The sequence below is a fragment of the Trachurus japonicus genome, chromosome 13 (assembly GCF_045865225.1).
Source record: "Trachurus japonicus isolate A0001 chromosome 13, Traja_1.0".
NCBI lineage: Eukaryota > Metazoa > Chordata > Actinopteri > Carangiformes > Carangidae > Trachurus > Trachurus japonicus.
Genome location: NC_140919.1, coordinates 29,008,000 through 29,023,852, shown reverse-complemented (window position 1 = coordinate 29,023,852; position 15,853 = coordinate 29,008,000). Strand labels below are relative to the sequence as shown.

The 15,853-nt window shown below is 42.3% G+C and overlaps 2 protein-coding genes across 2 annotated transcripts; both read left to right on the top strand.

The window, feature by feature from the left end:
* The first annotated feature begins 4,382 nt into the window (after nucleotides 1-4,382).
* Nucleotides 4,383-9,394, top strand: LOC146976208 (uncharacterized). The gene is made up of 5 exons (XM_085795817.1): nucleotides 4,383-4,559; nucleotides 6,455-6,713; nucleotides 6,985-7,018; nucleotides 7,154-7,340; nucleotides 8,123-9,394. Exons 1-5 carry the CDS (start codon nucleotides 4,505-4,507, stop codon nucleotides 8,476-8,478), a joined length of 891 nt encoding a protein of 296 aa, XP_085651943.1. The 5' UTR covers nucleotides 4,383-4,504; the 3' UTR covers nucleotides 8,479-9,394.
* Nucleotides 9,395-11,478: 2,084 nt separating this feature from the next.
* LOC146976207 (cytochrome P450 2F3-like) lies at nucleotides 11,479-15,303 on the top strand. The gene is made up of 9 exons (XM_085795814.1): nucleotides 11,479-11,698; nucleotides 11,830-11,992; nucleotides 12,109-12,258; nucleotides 13,134-13,294; nucleotides 13,475-13,651; nucleotides 13,886-14,027; nucleotides 14,165-14,352; nucleotides 14,441-14,582; nucleotides 14,830-15,303. Exons 1-9 carry the CDS (start codon nucleotides 11,528-11,530, stop codon nucleotides 15,009-15,011), a joined length of 1,476 nt encoding a protein of 491 aa, XP_085651940.1. The 5' UTR covers nucleotides 11,479-11,527; the 3' UTR covers nucleotides 15,012-15,303.
* Nucleotides 15,304-15,853: the final 550 nt, after the last annotated feature.

Below are 15,853 nucleotides of genomic sequence, written 5' to 3'. Positions count from 1 at the left end.
GGGAAACACCTTTCTATCGCTTGGCCGCAGCTACAGGGCCACCCGGGGCTGAGCTAGCCTTTTCTTTCTCTTAGTTCATCCTCTTTCTTCAGCCTGGATGCAACCAAAGATAAAGTGCTTCCCCCAACCTGATCATACATCAACAGGGGCTGAGTAACACGTGACTGCTTGAAGTTTGCATAGACTCTACTGCCCCCTGCTGATACTTAACGCAATGACCTCAATCTGTTACAGTAATGGGGACAAATACATGTTGTTTAGAAATTTCAGTAATTGAATTTAAAGTAAATGCAGAGTGTGATGGTAAGATATTAGATTAAAACCAATTAAGCCATGCCTAGTGTATAAGTTGTTGGAAATGCATGTAGATATGTGTACTGGGTGCTCAGGCCGGGCATTAATTACTGTAATATGGCCTGGGATAGGACAAACATTTGTAGGCCTCTCACCCACCCACCCACACACACACACACACACACACACACACACACACACACATGGACACACATAACACACGGCATCCACTCTTCATCATCTGACAGAGCAGCTCAGGTTGTAGCTTGGAATTATTCTACACAAATTACTTGGACAGCTTTTGGATAATCACACCGGTCGGACTGTTTCTGAGTGTGTGTATGTTTCTAGGTGCCCAGTCGGTCTTTGTGCCTCATCGGGACAAGCTCTGACTTAGAGAAGTTGAATTGAGGACAACTTGAATTGGTTGTCCTTTTGAATCTTTGAAAAAAATGTATTTTTTAATATTCAACAGGATTAAGGGGGCAAAAATGCAGAGTCCAAGAATTAACATTAATGTTATCCACATGGGCAAACTAAGTACCAGCTATGCTAGCCATCTTCTCCACAAGGACAACAACAATCTCTCCTGCTGCACATTATCATTTTTTAAATTCTTTCTAATTATACACAAATATACACCAGATATTCATAATTATAGTTTGTGTTGCATAAACAAATACCATAGGATCTGAGTCACCATTGCTCAAGGCAAAGCCCCCCTCGGAAAAATGTTTTTTTATTTCTTATTTTTTATTTTTTATTCACCAATGTTAGACATTAAATAACTTGAGGGTGTTCTGGGCCATTAAGAAGGAACTGTACTGCACACTCACACAGCATAACAAGTTGTTCCAATATTATTTCACAATTAAATTAAAGCCATCTTAATATCCTGTGACCCAGGAAGTGTTTAAAAGTCACAACTGGGCACAATTGATCAGGATCATGTACAACACTCAGCAACCACTTCCCAAGGAGGTGGACACAGTGGCACACTTTGTGTCCTAAAATGACTCTTTATGGCTCATTGTCCACCAGTTTTTAAACCTAAATCCCTGACTGCCCCACAAATAATCCCTCTGGTGCTGTTCACCATCTGTTGATTTACATACTGACATAGTGTCAGTCACAGCCCTGAACAAACCTCCCTTATTAAGGGACTGATAATCACACCAGTATATTTCTCAGTCAGACTTCTCTGAGTCTCAGACACTTGTTGGCATCTTCTGAACAACCAGACTCTCAGTCCGGCTTCAAGCATGTTTATCTGCATGTTTGTTCAGGGACCCTCATTGGCATCAAGCCAGTAGAGATTCTAGATGCCCAAGATAACCACGTTTCCATTACTAGGGATGGTAACCAATGTCATCAATCAGTCATCATGCACATCCATGTGGGAAAGATGTTGTTTCTAGGGCTAGGTATTGTCACTGATTGCCCGAGTAGGTCAATTTCTGATTGACAGAGTTTGAATTTGATAATAGCAAACTGAATTTGATAATAGCAACTCTTTGAACATTCAAATAAAATAAAATAAAAATCAAGTTCAAACCCTGTCAACATTGAATAGAATAGTCCTGGGAATTATAAATCCTAGGATAATTCAATTCAGTGTTCTTCATAATGTAAATTATGTTATAAATATTTTAATTACAGTATCAATTTGGCTTTCATATGACTGAGATTCTAATGCTGTATTATAAATTGTATACAAATTTGGAATGCATCCACAATGCACTGGCAGGTATATAAAACCTCTATGGACATCAAAGCAGGTACATTCATTGAGTAGTTTGAACACATATTTCAAGACATAATAGGTCAGTAAGTAATATATGTTGCCAAAGGACTCCAGTGCACTGACAACAGTGTGTATGAGGAGGTAAACAAGGTGTCTTCTTCAGTCACCCTCCTCTCTCATGTAGTTTTGCTTTAGTCCAGCTCTTCGCCATCTTTATAAGGCACAACCTCATTGAAATGCAACAACACATCTGCCTTTAGTCTGCTGGTACCATGAACTGAGCTATGTCTGTCCTCGATTTGTCTCTCGCTTGATGAGATCTCGTTGCATGAGAGGGCTGGCCATGGAAGACGGACAAGGTTACAGCTTGAACCACCAGCGGGGGCCTGTAAAAGACGTATTGAAAGATGGGATTTGATGAATCAAAATCACATTATTCAAATAAAGCTTTTATTTGAATCAGAGAATTGTTTTTCCCACAAATGTCCAATCCAAATCAAGGTTGAACGTGAGCTTGGAGTTTCTTCCTGAGGCAAACATCCTGGTGTTTATGCAGATGAAACCTGTCATCTCTCTTGGCACAGTCACAAGAAGAGCGACTCTTGTTACTGTCTGCTCCACCATTTAAGCTCCGCCACCTCACTTTCCCATCCTGGGACACTGAACTGTGTTTCATCAAGTGATGGCACAGAGCCCAGCATGCTGAGCCAGAGTGACCTTAAACTACACCATGGCCTTTCCTGTTAAGATATCCCACACTGTCACCACACCACTCTGTCCAACAGATGACCTGTTTGGAAGTGCAGTGATAGAGCACAGAGCACAGATGCTTATTATGGGATGTTAGCATGTTTTTCAGAAACCTCTCCTCCAAGATGTTTTCCACTCCTGAATTGGCCAGGACTGACTCAGTTGTTATGTTTATAACAGTGGTGGTAAGAGCCCATCCCATAGTGTGAAACTGAATGCTTTGCCTCCACTGCCCGCCATAACCTAGCACTGGGAACGCCCTGGCTGTGGTAGCGTGTGCGGTGTTGTTGTTGCACACGTGTGTATTGACACCAGCTGCATCTCTGCTACAGCCAGAGTTGGATTTATTGTCACTATAAATTTACTTCTTGTTCATTTTTTACTGAAAATGTCACTGTCTCCAAATGTAACTGCTAAAATGGTAAAAAAAAAAACCCAACAACATAAATGCGTGTATATTTTTATTCAGATTCAGCCACACCCACAGTGGAAGGTGTCAGTTCAGATTGGTGTGATGTTATATGACATTAGCAGGTCTTTTTTCTGCCTAGTGTGAAAAGTAGGTGAGATGCTGAATCTCTAGATCACACGATGCAGCTGCAAGGTATGAAATGTGTGGGTCATGCAGCCAGTGTATCTGCTCCAACCTGTGAACATGGGCGTGAAAAGAAAACCAAAACTTCCCATGGCCACATGCTATAAGTCACTGAACTGATTCTAGCTGGACGACAGATCTGTATGGTCAGCATGACCCTTGACCTCCCTAATTAAGGGCAAAGTGAAATGGAGCTTTCTATAAATAACTGCTAATTCATATTAATGTGTGTATTTCTTACCCTTTTGTCTCTGTTGAGTATGTGACTTCACCCCTCTGGCTGAATACTACTATATTGACTCCCTCTGTCTTTCAGGCCGTCACCATCTATGTGTACTGTATATGGGATGTGTTTATTTGGTGCAGCTGTGTCTCAGAGATCCATCCTGTTATATAATGTTGTTGTAATTGTGATAAGCTTGCTCTGGTGGGACAATGGCTGGTGTTTAATCCTGCGAGGATATATGACATTGAAAAACAGATAATATCTTAGAGGTTGTCGCTTTGAGAAGGGGTGGAGGGGGGTATCCCAGGTCTGTGCAGATTGAAATCTTGGTTGGGCCTATACAGCACTGCATCAACAGGCTTCCAGCTGTGCAAGAATAATAATCCCTCTGTTTTAATCTGCGTGAGCGTGAGGTGATCCAAGCCCTGGCTCGCAGGCCATCCAAGGATGCAGAGATACACGAGGAACTGGTTTGATGACAGTTTAATGATAAGCTATTATGAATTGCCCATATGCTGTGTGCAGCGCTGCACACAGAGGCTTAAATCTGTGTCCGTGTTCTCAGGAGAGGAGCAGTATGGGAAAGTCCAGTATGACATCTGGTGATGGTCGTGATGAAAATCATAGGATATGTCTGGTGGGATTTATCCATCACCGTTATGATTATTTGGGCCTCTTACGCTCATATGATGTTTCTGCACATAAGCAGCGACTAGGCTCCAATTCCACTCATGACAGCATGGGTTTAAGGAAGGAAGGCCTAAATCGTACGGATTATTTTCTCTCTCTCTCTCTGTCTCTCTCTCTCTCTCTCTCTCTGTCTCTCTATCAATCTCTCTTACCCTATTTTTCTGCATCAGACACCCTACGTCTCATTTCAGTCAGTGTTGCTGTGATGACCACAGGCATGAGCACCGCGGGCATTCACCGAGGCTTCCTCAGGAAATATGGTAGGCCTGCTTGGGCTTCCTCATCAGTATGCAAAATATCACATATGTATCTATTTGTGTGACATAGTTTATGTCAGGGGCCAGGGCATTATGGAGATTGTTTGTTTGATTGTTACAAATGTAGGTTGTTTGCGGTTGATGATGCATTGTTATTTTAAATGCTCTCCTGTGTTTGACTGCAGTGCACTCTGTCATTAGTTTATGCTATGCTGTTTGTGCGTCTGAGCAGAGTTGTTGTTGTTCTTTAGTCCGTGTGAAGAATGCTGACCATTCGAACTGTGCAGAAAAACAAAAATGTTTTGAGAATGACTGAAAAATACGAATGAGAGCACATCATTTGCACTTATTTGACCAAGTGATGCCCTCCGGTATCATAAAGTCTGAATATTTATTCCTCTAAGAGCAGAAGCACTGCTGAAGCTGCAGAGATCAGCAATCCAACTCCAAGATGAGTGACATCAATCTGAGAGTCACTCTGTGTGATATAATTGCTGCCAGATGTGTTTTTACAGAATGATGAGATGTTCACTTTCTACTTGCCAAGCCATCGCTGAGGACTCAGCCAATATCTCATGTCTTTGTGCTTATGTTACATCTGTTTTGTATCTCCATCGATTTTATTTGATAGTAGCCCAGGGGAACGAGGCAGAGGACACCATTAACTAGCAATGTCAGCACATCACATTCAGTTGCTGCTTTAGTTTCTCTCTTGACTGTGTGAACTAAGAACTATATTAAGTCCAGTCTGTACAGTAATGAGCACATCAATGCTCCCATGACCAGGTAGTCCATCTAAACTGCCATACCCCTCTCTCTCTCTCTCTACCTCTCTTTCTCTCTCCACGGCAAAATCCACCTGTTCATCTTTAATCCTCTGTATGGAGAAATAGAGCAAGTCTTCACCATCCATCAACATGTGATCTGCATCTATTATCATTATTACACAATGGAAGGCTGTCTGGGACACTTACAGTCTAGCGCTGTCATGCGTGCCCTGTCCCGAAAACACTCTGAGTTTGCTCCACAAACAGGAGCTTTTGCTTTTCAAAGGTTAATTTGGGCACATGTAGAGGTATGGGTTAGGTTCACACATCTAGTTTATATTTTTCTAGTGATTTTTAGACCATAGGTTATTGTTGTAACTGTTGTTGTAACGTAACTGTTGTGTTTTTATGCAAGTTTAGTACAGCCCTGAGTTCATATGATGTCCTCTTAAGGGACATGGATAAGAAATTACATTTCAAGACACATGTTCAGTACTGCTGGTTTGCTGGGAGAGAATTTCCTCAATGTGATTCAACCTCCAGTTCAGCTGCTATAGATTATATTTGCAGTGTGTATCACTTATTTTAGTTGACAGAGAAGTGATTTCTCAAGGCTGTAGTTTGTTGCTGATGTAGTGAATTACATTGCATTGATGCACTTTGTATGTTTGTAATAATATTTAATGATAATATTAATCAGATTAAGTCACCAAGTTGGACACAATACTGAAATGAAAACACATTTCAGAGGAGTGTTGTTGGAGGGGGACTTATCATTTCAACATGTTTTTTTTTTGGTCACTTCACTGTGATGATTAATGGGAGATGACACGGTGGATTTAAATATTAATAGAGCAGAAAGGGTGACAAGCTTCACATTCAGTGTGAAGTGGAAACAGTTGCCCTCCACTGTGCTGAAACAATACAGACTGGTGTAAAATCAAGATTGTTGGTCTTAACTAAACAAAAGAAACTCCCCCATCATTGTCCTAATTTTCTCAATTTTTGGATTCATATGCTCTCATTTCATTTACTAGTGTTTTCTCCAGCTAAGTTATTCTACAATTATATTCTATTATACAAATGAACCACTGGACCACCTCCTACCTACGTGCCTCTGTGTGTCTGCAGGGGGCTTCATGTTCAAACAGTGGAAGGAGAAGTACCTTGTGCTGACCATGGAGGGAAGCCTGCTGGTGTGTCGTGATGCAGAGTCCCCTCCAGATCAGGTGGTAGCTCTACAGACCAACTGCGAGTCCATTGTGGAGGGGAGAGAAATCCTCGACCTACCCAAGTTGCCTCCAGGGGGCAGGAGGGACTGCTGCTTTGCCCTCATCCTACCCCAGAACAAGTTCCTGCTGTTACTGACAGACAATCCTGATGACTGCAGGTGCATCTCTCTCTCTCTCTCTCTCTCTCACACACACACACTCACACACACAGCGGGTTTCAAATGTCCTTTGGCCCACTCTTTATCAGATGTTCACTACACATGGTGAATTTAGGTCGCCTTTGTCCCACATACTATCAGGCTTGTTTACACTAACAGGTTTTTAGGGAATCAGATTTGGACAGTGTAATGTGCTTTTTTGTCATGTTGTTTTAGGTGCGTGCAAGTCTGCATCTGTCAAATATAATCTCTTGTCATGTTTATCTTTCAGTCTTTGGCTGAAGTTGATCAGAAAAGTGAGAGAGGTGAGTCACTCTTCTTGTGCTGTGGATTCATTCAGGCCTGTTTCCATGTGCTCATCTTGTAGAGGCAAGATCATCTGCAAACTTGAAAAATATAACAACACTTAACTTCTGTGATATCCTTGTCTCATTATTTAGGGTGTTATGTCACCCCTGACCCTTCAGAGACAGCGCAGCATCACTCCCTGCATCACCGACAGAGACCCCCTGCCCGATTCCTCCAGTGACAAAGACCCAGGGTCACCCAGGATCAGTGAGGGCACTCCCCCTATGTCTCAAGTCATTGAACGGGGAGGCTCCTTCAGAGACAGAGGCCACAACCAAGGTCGGCTATCAGGTCATCTGTAGTTACGTGATGGATGTAGCAAGTCCCAAGCTGAACAGCATCAGGGAATATAGGCTAGTAGTATGATGGCTGAGAGCAGCGACAAAGACATATGGTGATTTTCGGGCACTCGTGCAGTGCCCCTTTGCCCTAATTAGTGACATGTGGATCACAGTTGTACACCGCACTCACTTAATCTTGTTTGTGTTGTCATAAGGTTTCAGCGTAGTAAGATGATAAGTATAAAGACCCAGAATCAAGGCTGGATATAAATGTATTAGCAAGCAGCTGTCTGCTCACACACACACACACACACACACACACACACACACACACACACACACACACACACTGCTTTACAAACTTAAAGGACAATTCCAGGCAAATTCAACTCGGGGCTGTATTTTCCTAACATTTTAGGTCTAAAAGAAAGAATCTGAAGATTTTCAGTTTAATTGCTCCTGTTTTGCGGTAGTTGCGGCTTTGAGGGATGTAAACAGCCTAAGCAGCGGAACTTCCATCCGCTCCCATTCATCGCTGCCGTGGCGATGCCAGGACAGGAAAATACAGCCCCAAGTTGAATTTGCCCGGAATTGTCCTTTAACCTACAAATACATTCAATGGTTTATTTTGAAAATAATGGTGGAGTTTTAAACAAATTAACATAGATGCTTAATGTAACCCGTTCCTATCCTAAATAATACACTTTGTATGTATGCTACCATATATTATCATGCTATATTGTTTCATATTGTTTATTGTTATTCATCTGGCCTCTGCAGCTGGTGGACCACGCCAGCCTCTACGCAGTGCTTCTGTGGCCCCCCCTCATCGGGTCTCGGATTGTCTTCGCCACGGCAACAGCAGCGACGCCCGGGCGGTGAGGGCGGTGTGCCTGCTGATGGGAGGGGCAGCTGCCTCCTCCGCCCTGGGCTACCTCAGCTCCTGCTCCCCCTCCTCTCCTCTGGCCAGCAGAGCCCCAGAGCTTGCTCACGGCACAGGAGGCTTCTCTGACCTTTCTGCAGGAGGCTCCTTCCACGCCTGCAGCCAGGATGTGGACTCTCCACACTTCAACAGCTTTGACTTTGAAGGCGACTCTGACTTTGATGCGTTTGACTGTGGGGGATTTGCTTTTTAGTTGTGACAAGAAACGGTCACAGATGTTCTATTCTAATCAAGATCCCTGTGTTGGTACTCCTTTATAATATAAAGGCATTGTTATTAAGTAATCACTTGTTGGGCTATCTATACGTCTAATTTATAAATGAATGAAGGTGTTCTTCCTGGCTTTATGCCCATGTTCCTCAGGTAAATCATTCATGATCCTGACTCCTCCGATCACTCTATGTTGTATCACTCTTTCCATGCCCTTGGGCTTGTGAGGGGTGACCAGTATAATAGTTCCACACAGTCATGTAGACATGAGGAAACTAGTCTCTAAATGATGACAGTAGTGCTTCTCAGCTGTTTGTCTCATCACTGTGTTCATTTTATACTTTTTTAAAAAGTTGATCTCTATGAATATTTTCTCCCTGTCCATATTGTCCCCATGTCACTTTTGTTGCTTGATTTCCTTTTGCCCTGCTTTCAGAAATCGCCCCATCATCAAACATCTGGATACACTAGGTGAAATGCAGTCCAGAGGTGAACTCCTAAAATAAATCCTGCTGTCACCATGACTGTGCGTCTTTCTCTCTAGATCCATCTGCTGTTTTGTTGGCTGGCATGGAGCAGCAGTGCAGACAGCAGGCCAAGGATGAAAGAGGAGGGAAAGGAGCAGATTTGGAAATGATGGGGGGAAATGCTGAGTGTGAATGGCCGTGTGTGCTTATCTGAGATTCTGTCTCACAGCTAAAATAAGCTCATGAGCTGGATGTGGACTGTGTATTTGCTTGCACTAGGATGGGCTCTATGTGCTGAGATCAACATCTAGCACCCGAAAGCCTTAGGGAACAACAGCATATGTTTCCTTTGTCATTTCCTTTGTTATAAGAGGGACTCAATTGACTGATGTCATGATGTTAATTTTTCACTCGGATGAAAATAAATAATTGGTATGCTGCAAATATGAGTCTTTCTTCCTTCCCCCTTGTAAACACACACAGCACACATTTTTCTTATTATGAATGTTATACAATACCCCAAAGCCTTATTGCTCAATATTGACATGACTGCCAACTAGACCAAACAGTCAACTCTGGTGCCCTGCCCCTGACAGGAGCAGGCTGTTGGTACAGTAGTTTATAGTTACATGTTCATATAAATGCACTACTGGAGCACAGTATCAGCTGTTGGGCATAATACTTTAAATTAAGCTTTAAGAGCTTTTTTAAAGTTGGTAGTCTGTATATTTTTTTAAAAACCTAATTTTGATTAAGAGACATGCTATTACTATTTCACGCTTCGATTCACCTCTCACCGCAAAATGCTGTGCTCCTGCCAATTTCCTGTTAAATATAAACTGATAGGAGAGCACAAGTATACATGTAGTGCATGGAGGGCAAGAATTTTCTGTAATTACCAGGGAGTGTGGAGGAGTGAAGTTAGCTTTGTTGTGGTTGTTAAAAACAGACAAATGACTCTGAAAAACATTAAAGGCATAGTTCACCCAAAATTCAAATTTAATTCATTATCTACTCACCCTCATGTCGACTAAGAGCTGTGAGAATTTTCAGAGTCCTCCGTGGCTTCTCTGAGTTACGGGGGGTTCCGTTCCGCGCAGCAGTATTTGTCCATATAATGGTTGTGAATGGATACCACTTTTCTTCGTCCAAAAAGACACACCAAATACCTCTATACTGCTCATCTGTAGTGTCCCTCTTGTATTGAAGCCCCAACATGAGAAATTGTTCCGAAAAAAATTAAATAAGTATATATTTTAAGCTTGTTTGTAGCGGAAGCTCCCAGTGTCTCAGTTCACTGCTCTTCCTGTGTCAGTGCAAATCTTGTGTGATTTGCACTGACCAGCGGAACAATTTCTCATGTTGGGGCTTCAATACAAGAGGGACATTACAGACGAGCAGTAGGGAGGTATTTGGATGTTTTTTGGTGTGTCTTTTTGGACGAAGAAAAGTGGTATCCATTCATAACCATTATATGGACAAATACTGCTGCACGGACCCCCCCGTAACTCAGAGAAGGCACGGATGACTCACAGCTCTTAGTCGACATGAGGGTGAGTAGATAATGAAATTTGAACTTTGGGTGAACTATCCCTTTAACCACCATACACAAGGGTCAGAGGTTCTATCAATATCCATTATCTCTTACAAGCACTTCAAAAAGGGTTGTGTAATAATGATAATAGTAGGTATATATATATATATATATATATATATATATAGACAAAAACAAAACAATACGAAACAAAAATAAAACAAACAAAAAATGCCAGAATTTGATAACACAGCCACTCTCCTGCAGCTCATCCCTCACATGCACATGCACGTGCAGCTACAAGCAACACAGCTGCAGGCGTGAGCTTTTGGCTTTAGTTAGCAGAAGGCTAATCTCTTAGCAACAACCCATTGCCTGTTCATGATAAATTTACCAACACATATATGACAGGGAAATTAAGTTTCTGCCTGTTAGCCAAGACAAATACAACAAACATTGTCACACACATCTGCTTTTGAAGAACAGATTATAGGAGCAATATCTCTCTAAGAGCTGTAATTGGCCCAGTGCAGTAATTTGCTAGATTTTCTAATAATAGGGAAACAGAACCAGGAGGACATGCAGGCGTCTAGTTTCACCCATAAACCAACTGGATCACAGTCTGCTGGTTTTAACATGCAGAGGTTCAACCTAAAGATTATTTACTTTACATAATAAAATCAAGTGTGTGTGTGTTGTGTGTTTAGTCTTAACATAGCAAGTTTCTCATTTGTGAAATAATGTCAACATGACAACTTGAGGCTTCTGGACAATTCAAGTAAATCAATTCAGTTCTAGGTCAAATGTTGAAGCTCTCCGCTTTGTCAGGTTGCCTGCTCTCTGGCTTTGAGCCAGTGAAAAACAACTACCAGGTGAAAGTGTACTAAAGTGTACTCAGGACTCACGGTTCACCTGTGGCGTAATGCAGCATTCCTCCCAGCTTCCTGTCGTGTATAAAGACAAACATTCAACAGAGACGGTCACAGAGCGACAGAGTAGGAGATCTGCTGAAGGGACAGAAGCAGAACATTATGGACTGGACTTCAACACTGATACTGGCAGGGCTGATTTTAGCTCTACTGTGGATTGCTAGTGTAAAAAACAGTAGAAAGTATCGTTTGCCTCCAGGACCCACTGCTCTTCCTCTCATAGGAAACCTGCCACAACTGGACAAACATGCTCCCTTCAAAAGCTTTCTCAAGGTGAGGCAGCTTTCTTCACTTTGATTAACAGAGCAGATGCTGAGTAATTACTGAATCTGACTTTTGACTTGCATGGAAATGATCAGTTTGAATAAGTGTTTATTGACCTCATAAATCACACCTTTGTCTAGTTCAGTGAAACATATGGTCCTGTGATCACGCTGTACCTGGGCTGGCAGCGCACGGTTGTTCTGGTAGGATATGACGCAGTGAAGGAGGCTCTGGTTGACCACGCAGATGACTTCACAGGCAGAGGGCCGCTGCCATTTCTGATGAAAGCTACCAGGGGCTACGGTAACACATGACACTTCAAATCTGTTGTCTCTGTCCAGGGGGCTTATCAGTGATTTCATTCCTACATGTCACTGTCATGGCTCCAGTTGGACATCAAACACATTTCCTTCTGTCAGGTTTGGGGATCAGTAACGGGGAACGTTGGCGCCAGCTGCGCCGTTTCACACTGACAACCCTGAGAGATTTTGGGATGGGACGCAAGGGCATGGAGGAGTGGATCCAAGAAGAGAGCAAACACATGACAGCTCGCATAGAAACATCCAAAGGTGTGTGTTCGGCTGTTGGTGCAAAAGCAAACATTTCATACAGGCTTGATTGGGAGGATGATTATTGCATAATCTATCAAGCACAATTTCTTTTGTAAACTAAAGTCTAAGTGACAACACAAAAAAATAGTTGAAGAATGAATGAAAGTTTTTATATGTAGGCTATTGGCAAAACAGATCTGCTGAAAAGCTGAAACAGGCAAAAAAAAGAAAAGAAAAGAAAAGTAGATGACACATTAAATAATTGGTCAACAACTGAGAGTGTGGAAGCTTTGTTGGGCTGCCCTGAGTATTTTTCTCTCTGCACTCTTTAATCCTTGTATCTGAGCAAAGTAAGCACTGAGTATGTTACATAACCAGCTAAACCACTGAGGCTTCAGTCAAAGCCTTGATTTACAAAGACAACAAACAGGGACATGTGGTAAATTGAGTTTACACACTTTATTGATGTTTTTAAGTTTGGAGTTAAATATTAATCAATAAGGGTTAATGACTGAAAAAAAAATGAGTAAAAATTGAAAGGCAGCCACAGAGCAATCACAAGCAGTCATAAGACTTTGTGCCAGATACAGTAATAAAAGGCCAGTTCTTGTGCTTTCAAGTTAAATGCTTTGAGAGACTTTGACATGGCAAATCCAAGTTTAACTGGACAAAAAAAACATCTTTTATAATTTAGATGCAAAATTTCCTCCCAGGTCACAGATAGCTGTGAAACTGATTACAGCCGGTTGTTAAAATGTTCAGTGAGCTGGGAGGACATCTGGAGGTTTGGGACTGTTACTGTGACAGAAAAGCCTTTAGCATTTGAAAAACATATCCATGATGCTTTCATTGAATTTTGTATCCCCCTACTCCCCAACCCCCCCACACACCAGCCACACCATTTGACCCGACGTTTTTGTTGAGCCGGACTGTATCCAATGTGATCTGTTGCCTGGTGTTTAGCCAACGCTTCAGTTATGAAGACAAGCAGTTCCTACACCTCCTCAACATCATATCTGGGATTGTAAAGTTTGGTAGTAGCCCTCTGGGTCAGGTAAGCAGTTGAATGTCCTCCATTTTCAGTGCTTCGATTCTAGTATGCATATGGCATCCTCATAATGTACTGGTAGAGCGTTCTGTGATACTTTCCAAAATTAAATGAGTTAAGGACAATCTTACATCATTATTTCCTGACAAAAAAAGCTGAAATGTGCTGTGGACCTCCCCCTCACAGATGTACAACATCTTTCCCTGGCTAATGGAGCGTCTGCCCGGCCACCAGCACACAGTTTTTGCTCAGATTGATGAGGTGAGGCAGTTTATCGAGACTAAGATTCAGGAGCACAAGGAAACACTGGACCCCAACTCCCCACGAGATTTCATTGACTGCTTCCTCACCCGAATGGATCAGGTTGGAAATAACTTGAGGATCATTCAAAAAATTTCTGTATCCATTAATATTATCTTGGGCACTAACAGTTGTTTTCTTGGTGTAGCTGTGAGTGATTTCACTGTTTAATTATTCAAACGATCCAATTTCAAGAAAACAAAAGCTCAAGTGGGTTTCTGTTGCCTGCTGCTTGAACTACATTTTAGTATTCTCAGCTTTGGCTCATAGCTCTCTGTTACCACTTTGTCCTCCCAGGAGAAGCACCTTCCCACAACTGAGTTTCAGTCCGACAACTTGGTGTCAACAGTGTTGAATCTGTTCCTGGCAGGAACCGAAACCACCAGCTCCACCATCAGATATGCCATGAGTGTGTTGATAAAATATCCCAAAATACAAGGTAGGTTCCCACACAGCGCACACAGAAGTCCTATTCTGACAGTAAACACACTGTGGTCAGGAACTGCATAAACCTGCTCAAAATCTAGCATTTGTAACACTTGAACAGAGATCACATGTTTGCTTTGCCATGTCTAGAGAAAATGCAGCAGGAGATTGAGAATGTGGTTGGACGAGAACGCTGCCCCAACATGGAGGACAGGAAGTCCCTCCCTTTCACAGATGCTGTCATTCATGAGGTGCAGCGTTGTCTGGACATCGTCCCCTTCAGCCTCCCTCACTACGCACTCCACGACATCACCTTTAGGGGTTACACAATTCCCAAGGTATAGGCATCAATGTCTATATCCCGCAGCACAGCATGGATTAACATGACACAGAATAGATGAAATGCTTGGTATTTTGTCTCCACAGGACACTGTGATCATTCCCTTGTTGCACTCTGTGCTGAAAGAGAAAAAGCAATGGACAACTCCCGGATCCTTTAACCCAGAGCACTTCCTGGACCAGAATGGCAACTTCAAGAAACATCCTGCATTCATGCCATTTTCTGCAGGTAAAACACAGTACACAGTTTGCTGATAAATCACCAGTGCTTGTAAAAGAGATTTAAAAAAAAATCTAAAATAAAGGTAAAAAAAACCCCCCAAAAAACAAAACAAAAACATACTGGTCAAGTATGTTAACAACCATGTTGACCTAGTTATCTTGTGCTGCATAGTGTTTCACTCACTGATCCTTCACAATCACAAGGAATGGTTTTTTTTTAATAGACAGCTTTATTTGTGACTGTGTCTTCACAGGGAAGAGAGCCTGTGTTGGCGAGTCTCTGGCTCGTATGGAGCTCTTCATCTTCATAGTGTCACTGCTGCAGCATTTCACCTTATCCTGCTCTGAGGGCCCGGACAGCATAAACCTTGTCCCAGAGTTCAGCAGCTTCGCCAATGTGCCTCGAAGGTACGAGATAATTGCCACACCGCGGTGAGAAGAGGAGCTCTACTCAGAGCATTTATCAATACTAAAGCACCCTGTGTCATTCATAAGAATCTCTATACGTACATGGCTCTAGTCTATTGTGATACTATGTGATACTGTGCTGTCAACATTTGTAGGCACCTCTGTGATATTACACTTAGAACATAAGCATCTCAGCAAGCAGAATTTTGAAAGGTGGTTTAGAGTGTTTCTTTTTCCTTTTTTGTAAATATTTCTTCAGTTCTTGGTGCTTGAATAATTGCTCAAATGCACACAACAAAAATAAAAATATGAATTCTATAAGAATGTATTGTTTTTTTCCTTTCTTGTTACTGCTTGTATTACCCATAAATACATCATTATGCTGCAAAGCCTGCGGAGTGAGTTCAGGCAGACAACTCAACTCAAGCTGTGCCTGTCCTGATCAGCTGATCAGTCACATGCCCTCCTCCTACTTAAACTCCCCATCTTACCTGCTCATCCCTGGCTATGCTACTGCTGTTCTTTTCTGCTCTGCTGCCCTTGCTGCTGCTGCTCTGCATGCATCATGTTGCTGCTGCTACCGCTGCCCATGAGGTTTTGGAAACCCACCTCCTCGCCAGCATCCACCTGTGGGCTTTGTCTCTATGATCCCTTGCGGGGGTCTGCTTCATTTCCTGTAATGTCTGGCAAAGCAGATCACTCAGGCATCACAGGAATCACCTAAATAGTAAAATAACTTATAAGGGTGAAATGAGCCAGTGAAGAACTTTATATCTTTTCCCCCCTCCAATCTTTTATATAGTTTTTTTTTTTTTGCACTGGGTGATAATATATCATGACAAAGTGATGATCCCAACTATGTCATTGGTT